This window comes from Toxotes jaculatrix, chromosome 18 (assembly GCF_017976425.1).
Source record: "Toxotes jaculatrix isolate fToxJac2 chromosome 18, fToxJac2.pri, whole genome shotgun sequence".
NCBI classification, from domain to species: domain Eukaryota; kingdom Metazoa; phylum Chordata; class Actinopteri; family Toxotidae; genus Toxotes; species Toxotes jaculatrix.
In genome coordinates, this window is record NC_054411.1 from 9,873,595 (window position 1) to 9,881,536 (window position 7,942).

At 41.1% G+C, this 7,942-nt stretch overlaps 1 protein-coding gene across 1 annotated transcript; it reads right to left on the reverse strand.

The window, feature by feature from the left end:
* Nucleotides 1-3,535: 3,535 nt before the first annotated feature.
* LOC121198568 (transcription factor Sox-8) lies at nucleotides 3,536-7,284 on the reverse strand. The gene is made up of 3 exons (XM_041062812.1): nucleotides 6,613-7,284; nucleotides 5,992-6,227; nucleotides 3,536-5,880 (listed from the first exon to the last, which is right to left on the reverse strand). The coding sequence occupies exons 1-3, from the start codon at nucleotides 7,023-7,025 to the stop codon at nucleotides 5,126-5,128; spliced, it is 1,404 nt and encodes a 467-aa protein (XP_040918746.1). The 5' UTR covers nucleotides 7,026-7,284; the 3' UTR covers nucleotides 3,536-5,125.
* Between the last annotated feature and the right edge of the window lie 658 nt (nucleotides 7,285-7,942).

Below are 7,942 nucleotides of genomic sequence, written 5' to 3' on the forward strand. Positions count from 1 at the left end.
TAAAGCTGTGGAAAGAAGATGAGCAGCTATGCTGCCACCCCATTCACAATTGAGATGTGCCAAGAAAAAGTGAAAAGGAGAGAACAAATGAAAAAAGAAAGTGAAAGACTGTGGACAACTGTTCAGAGAACAGAACATGACCAGATGTCAAATTGTTGCTGCTTTTTTTCTTTCTTTTTCTTTTTTTTTTTTTAAATTAAGAACACTCCACCTGTGGTGCTTGTTTGTCTTCAACACTATCACTATCACCATTTTACAGTGCTGACAAAAAAAAAACACTTTTGCAAAAATAATATTTATCATTAAATATATTATTTAAAGTAATATCCAACCTGCGTTTTTGTACTTTTATGAGTATCAAAATGAATAAACGGGAAATGGATGAGCACCAGAAAGTTTCATTAATCAGAAAAGTAGTAAAAGCAACCTGACACTCTCTGACTTTCCCTGGTGCAGTAATCCCTCCCCATCTGGCACTCTAAGCAGGTTGAAACAGACACTGAGAATTATTTGCAAATAGTTTTAGACCCAGGTCTGAATATCTTTTCAGTAAACAACCATAATCAGTCTCTCCACTGGAACAGATTTACTTCAGAATGGATTATTATTTTTAATTTCATGCCTGATTGAATCACCAGATTTTCAATTTTATGATGACAAAGTCTTGACAAAGATTTATTTACTGATCCCCCCAGATTTACCAAGAAATAATTCAATCCTTAAAATACAAACAAACAACAACTTTATAGACAGTTAAACCAAAACTGTTATGGTTTAGATTTGTACCTCCAGATACTTTTAAAGGAAGTTCTTTTTTATTCTCAAACATGTTACTCTCCGTTCAGCTAAAGTGGTTGGAATTAGTGTCAGGTCCTCACAAGAACTGGTTGATGTAAGTATTGCTGGCCAATCGTAGGTGACCTTGGTGGAGCCAGCATCAATTTAGTGGCGTTTTGAAAGTCGGAGTGTTGGCAGTCCGCTTCCCTCCCTTCTTCTCCGCGCGGGCCCATCAGTGAGGAATTGGGCAAGTTAATGTTGGTTCTGTCTGCCACCTTGTTTTGCTTGGCCTGATCATGCCAGCAAACACAGGAGACACCAATAATAAAATAGACTGCTTTATTTAGTGAGAAGAAGGGGAGACAAGGCAAAATAAGCCTCAGGAAGTCATTTACTTGGGTGGAGTGGCTAAGATTTAGTTGAACGTGTTTGCTTTGGAAGCTGCGTGAGATGCTGTAGCAAACAAGAGGGTAAGGCAGCTTTTTTTTTTTTTAAGAATCTATGCCATTTTATTGTAACTTGTACTGTACATTGCTGAACGTTCAGATAGAAAGGTCAAAGTTTAACTCAAGTAATAGAAATTTGATAGTCAAATTGCTACTGATGCCTTAAAAGTACTTAAGGCATCATCTGAGTGTGTGACATTGTGACTGAATAAATTTCAGTTGTGTTTGAAGCGACATGAAGGTTAGAACAATAAAAGAAATGAAGTTTGATAACATAATTTTAATGTTATCAAACTTCATTTCTTTTATTGTTCTCCTGACTAGGGAATCTTTTATTCTGTTTTGTTGAAAAAGTGTAAATTCATCTTACAATTCAATTAACAGTAAAACAGCCATCAATGATGAGATGTCAGCTGTATGCGGACAGAGGGACTCAGTGCATCAAAGTGGGAACAGGCTGGGCATATTCAGTGATAGGCAATAACCATGCTTTATGTCCACTTCATTTCCCTTGCAAATCAGCCTCGCATTCTCAGAGTTTTCACAGTTCCCAGCTCCCTCTTTTCCCCCGAAACATGCCCTGAGTCAGCCAGGCTCATTAGACAGGATGAGACTATTACCAGGCGAGTTATCCTGCTCCTAACAATGGGATGTGGTCAGGTGGTGGACGCACCAGTTTCGCTGGGTTCATCGTGCTTTCCCAATAAAGCCCAATTTACTTTGTCCAATAACGCCCTTCCTTCCCTCCATCAACAATAAATGTGACAGCTGGAATGTAAGCACAACCTCAGCGCACCAGTGTCAAAATGATTGTGAATTTAATTTCATTGACCTTTTCATTACAGAGGGCTTGTGTGAGTGTGTGAGCATCTACACTGTCAATGTTTTCATGCACAATGGTTGCACCTGATTTGAGTATATAAATGAACCTTGTTTTCTCAGAGTTGCAATCGCTGTGTAAAAATATTCCTTCCTTCATTCATTCATTCATTCCTTCATTCAGCATAATGTGCTGATGTAACTCGCAGTGAAGTCCCCCCCACCCCTCTATTCCAGTTGATTTTTTTTTTTTTTTAGCTATTTACAGTAGGGCTTTCAGGAGGCCCAATCAGAAACTGTGGACAAGTTCCAGGGAAACAGGACCCAAGCACCCTGAAGAGCCTTTTTGCCTCACTTTTATTCACTCCTGTTCTTTCTCAAGAGTTCCTCCTGAAAGTATTTGGCAAACACTGGTGAAAAAAAAAAGACTTTGAGGGAAGAAAAACAAGTCGTTCTTGAGCCACCCACACCCCATCTGCTGTGGTATTATCTTCTTTTATTATCTACAGATTATGTGCGCTGATATGATTTCTACAGTTTGGTCTGGTGGTCATTGTGGTGGTTGTTCTTGTTGTTTTTTGTTTGTGGAGCGTTGTGATATGAGACAGTGGGGGGAGGTGGGGGGGGGGGGGGGGGGGTGAGGGGGGTCCTCCCCCATGTGCATCTAATCGTCCATTCAGGACCCTCTTAATGGCTTGTCAGTTCCCCTTGCCCTTCCATTTTCTGTCCAATTAATTCCTTTCTAGCTCTCCGGATAAAGGGACACAATGGGGCCCCTCCACAGCATAATGAATCATTAAAATTCAGCAGCGCGGCCCTGGCACTTGGCTTCTCCCTGGGCTGGTTAGGGACGGCTGCTTGGCATGCATGCCAGGGCCAACTCGAGCTTTCAACCCACTGGACCAGAGGAGATATGATCTCCCCTCATTCCTCTCTTTTCAGCGGTTTGACGGAAAAAATCTACATTTTTACTATTTTGGTAGATAATTCTATAGCCACATATGAAGAGTAAAGTGGATGGAGATAAAATGGAAATAAATTGTTTACTGCAACATCTTGCAATTTTTTTTCAGACACCTGTATATTTCTTGGAAGTGCGTATAAGCTCTACAACAAAAGAATAATTTAACATGTATTTTGCAAAACACTTATACATTCACCTGATTTGAGCAACATCCAATTAAATTTACAGTGAAGATTTAATTATTACTTACAGTTTGGAAAACTGTTTGGAGGGATGAGAACTGAGAATAATTCCCTAAAGGCCTCACTGGTCTCCCTTCACAGCTGTAGCTCAAAGTACAGATGTTAGACAAGGAGCCTAATATGAACAGTGGGTATCCAGCTCAAAGGCAAACCTCACTTAAGTTCAATTAATTCTATTTTCTTTTTTCTATATTTTTTAAATTAGTTTCAAATATATTCAAGAACAAATATGATCATGGTGAAAACTAAATATGGCCAATAAAAAAAGACAAAGACAAATATCAAGGAAAAGTATCTTTTATTTTTAAAAAATGGCCAGCGAATGGGTTAGCTGTGCATGTGTGAATGAAACTCTAGTTAATAGAACAACAATAATTTTCACAGCCTTTGTCAAAATTATACACCAGAATAATATACAAAACACAGTTCTGTGGACAAAACTCGGAGCACAATGCTCTGTACGTTTCTCATACAGCATCTCACAGAACATTACAAACCAAGGCTGTAAGGAATGATGTCAAATTAAGGATATAATCAGGAGCGGGTTAACTGTAGGAGTTTCTGGTGTGGATTACTGATTGTGTGCTGCCTGAAGTTTGTTAATTCAATTTCATATTGAAATACTGACAATAAGCATTAGAAGGCACAAAAACGTTTTGCGCGAGACTGCAGCAGTGAGTTGGCACATGATGGCTGATGAGATAAATTTGGGCAAATACTCACACTTCATTTCTCCTTTAAGTACTCTTCTCTGAGTAACGGATAAAGTTCAAAGATAATTTTCAGTAAAGAGTTGTTTTGAGTATCACTGGTGTGTATTTAAGTCATGGGATATGTATCTCTTGCCCAAGGAAATGGCTCTCACATACAGATGTACTTTATCTCCTTGACACACACAGATGCATGTACGTACACATATCCGTGTGTTGTCCATCTACATATACAGGAGGTCCAGCTGACATGTCACTCAGAGTGTGTGGTGTTATTTTACCCCATTTCCTTTAACCCTAGATCATGACTAATCGCAATTTGCCAAGCATAGCTTTCAGACACCTGTTCTGTCCTGTGCGAGTCTGTTGGTCCTGCTCTGTTTTCTTGCAATTGGGAATGGAGACAGGAAAGTGTGGAAACTGGACAGGAAATTGGTCTTCAACGGAATGATATCAAATGCACTTAATTTGTACTGTCCTTCACTTCATTTACCTTGTTTTCAATAACAGCCAAACAGTACTGTAAATAACCAAACCCACATTACATGTGTTTATCTACTTAAGAACAAAAAGAAGAAACCAATAATGCATGAACATAAATACATATAAGACTTTTATGCCAAAATGACACTATAAGATTCATATGAGCCATTTAGTTAAGACTGATCCACTAATGCAAATGGCCAAATGTGCTGCGATATAGCTCTGGCCATTAATGTAAATTTTACTGCAAATTCACATAATTGGTCCGGGGTACATTCTGGCTCATCCATCTGCTCCGCAACAAAACTGGGCCAAACCGCTTCTCCCCTACACAACTCAGTGGCAGGCCTTTGCTTTACCTTAAGTGTGCACTCACGTGCAATCTTAAACAGGAAAGATGGGGGGTGTACAGGATGTAGGCGTAGGCGACATGTCCTCATGGAGGAGTTTGGCTCACCAACAACACAATTTGTCTTTGTAAAAAGTCTAAGTGTGTTTTCATCGCAACAATATAACTTTGTATAAAATCAGCAGGCACTTTTTCTTTTGTTTGCTTCACGTTCAAATGGTCACAGGTAACCTACTACCCCCTACTCACACTTCTCCACCTGCACCTTACGTCCTTCATTAGTAGTGCATCAATCTGAATGAGTCTCTGGTGCGAACTGACTGTTTCTTGTCCCCTTAAGGTCGAGACAGCGTGGTGTAGACGGGCTGGTCCCAGCTGGAGGCGGTGGGGCTGTGGGCAGGAGCCATGGACAGACTGTTGAGGATTGGACTGCTATAGGGCCGTCTTGATGAATGGAAGTAAGGGTACTGGTAGAGGCTAGAAGGGTAGCCAGAGTAAGGGTTGTAATAGTTGGAGCTCTGGAGATCAGTATAGTCACACTGGGAGCTGGAGAAAGAGGCTGCGGCCGAGGCAGCTGATGTGGCCGAAGTGACACAGGCCTGGCTACTGTAGGAGCCGTAATCAGAGTGTGAGGGTGACCCGTGGGAGTGCTCGCTGTAGTGGCTGGGGCTCAGTTGTTCCGTTTTAATGTGGAGCCGGTGCTGGCCCACATCACTGGCAGAGGAAGAGGAGGAGGACATGGTGCTCTTGCGACTCCACGCTGACCCGTTGGCACCTGTGTGGCTGTATGAGGACGTGTAAGAGCCACCGGGTGCGGGAGCCTGCCCGTGGCTATGGTCTGAGGGCAGGGCAGAGGAGCCTGAGGCGTGGCCGTTGAGCGGGAGGTACTGGTCAAACTCATGCACATCAAAGGTTTCCATGTTGCTGATGACATCAGTGCTGAGCTCAGAGATGTCTACATTGCTGAAGTCGATGTTTTGCCTACTGCTGTCAACAAGACGACGGCCTTCATGTTTCAGATCCTGCTTCACCCCATGGTGCAGATCTGTTTTAGGAGTAGTGGGTGGTGTAGGAGGACCATGAGGCTGCCCTAAAAAGAAAATATCAGAACTATAATTATTTAAACAGTTTACAGCAGCCTAAAACTATTTTAAAATAAAACACACTTACATTATTTCTTTTATTAAATGTGACAACAAACCCGCATGTTCAGGGTGGTGATGTCCATCAGTCATCCCTGCCAGTCCTCCCATCCCTGGTTCAGCTTTATACATGTGATGTGCCAGTTCTGCTCCTGAGTCTGAGTCGCTCTGGCCTGGTTTCACATTCTTTCGCCGCCGAGGCTGGTACTTGTAGTCTGGATGATCCTTCTTGTGCTGAACGCGAAGCCTCTCTGCTTCATCTACAAACGGCCTCTTTTCGCTCTCTGAGAGCAAGCTATGGTGAAAAGAAACGCAAAACGATCATAATTTATTCAGACAAACTAAACAAAAATAAAGACATATTATTGTTTGTTGGGTGGCCCAAGTTACTTTAGAGCTCAGGAAAGGTCAGTAAAAATACATGCCACTTTTCCTTTCTCAATTTATTCTTCTAAATCATTATCATTCAAAGCCAAAACGTTATGAAAATTAGCAAATTTTTCTATTTTCATTCCAGTGCCAATACTGTTAAAGTGAAATATATCATGTAATAAAATGTTGTCTCCGTGTACAAATCTGTAGCCATGGCTTTGTACACTTACATAATTTTCTTTAAATAATGTCATTTCACACTATCATTCCCTGCATTTCTCTTTATTATAAATAAAATGTTTCCTTACCGCCACAGTTTCCCCAGCGTCTTGCTCAGTTCGGCGTTGTGCAGGTGTGGATACTGATCCGCCAGCTTCCTGCGGGCCGCTTGCGCCCAAACCATGAACGCATTCATGGGCCTTTTGACGTGGGGTTTACTCTTCAGGGATCCATTCCCTCTTACGGGCATGGGCACCAAGGACCAGTCGTATCCCTTGAGCACCTGGGAAACGGCGTCCCGTATGCAAGCTGGGAACCGGTCGTCATCCTCGTCTAGTTTCTTGCCCAAACCGGTGAGCAGGGATCCTTGGCCGTCGGATCCTGTGGGTGAGGACGGAGCGTCGGAGTCGGACTCGTCCTGGGACATGGAGCTGTTGGTGCCTGTTGGACTGCAGGGCTGGTCGCTGACACACTTGTCATGCTCCTCTGTCATTTTTAACATTATTTATTCAGCCCCGCGGGGATGAAAATCCGAAAAACAAGCTGTAATCGTCGATTAAAAAAAAAAATAAAATCAAACGTCACCACTTAATTCAAGCGCGCAGCAAGGTGCCCGGTGCGCTTTTTTACGCACGGTGCGCCACGGTAAATTCCTTCAACAATTTCAGTCAATAGGAGTCCGTTGTTTTCCTTGTGCTTCCCTGTTTGTTTGTCTTCGTTTGTCTTGTTTTCCTAGGCTGTCATGGGAGGTGCGGTCGTGAAAGTTGTGGTCCACAATGTGAGCTGAAGAGCTACACGTTACAGCAACTTGAGTTGGAGTTTTAAAATCGTCACTCCACCTTCCGCCTGTGATTGGCTCCAACAAATCACCACTTTCGCCCCATTGGTTCAGGCTTTAATGTGGGATTCATTATTATAATGATTTTCTCTTTCTTTTTTTTTTTTTTTCATCGGCGACAGTTCTGTTTTTATTAAAGTTGCACATGTTGTGTGACAAACAGATATTTTTCCTAACAGCAATTTTCTAATTGCTGTTAGGAAAAATATGTATGAGTTTAGAAATTACTTTTATTTTAAAACACTTTAAATGCTTTATTTTCTGTTATTGATACAACAAATTTAAAAATCTCCAGTCTCTAAATGTAAAAGTAACATTTATGAAAAATCACCTGTTAATATTAATGTTCCTCTGCATATACAGGTTTTTATTTCATATAAAAATATATATCTATATATTATTAATGTTGTTTACAGTTATGGGAAATAATGAGGATAATTTCGGTTTTTCAAAGAATAGTCCAGACATAATGAATATGTAAAATATCAAAAGTACATTTTAGAAAATACATTTTTTTTAAAAACCCAGTTATGATTATTTCTTACTGAGATGAAGACTGATGTTTAATATCGGAGGCTCTA

Coding starts and splice junctions, on each gene's coding strand:
- LOC121198568 (XM_041062812.1), bottom strand. CDS start 7,025: ATGTTAAAAATGACAGAGGAGCATGACAAGTGTGTCAGCGACCAGCCC. Junction 6,228..6,612: donor ACGCTGGGGAAACTGTGGCG/GTAAGGAAACAT, acceptor TTTTCACCATAG/CTTGCTCTCAGAGAGCGAAA. Junction 5,881..5,991: donor TCACCACCCTGAACATGCGG/GTTTGTTGTCAC, acceptor TTTTCTTTTTAG/GGCAGCCTCATGGTCCTCCT.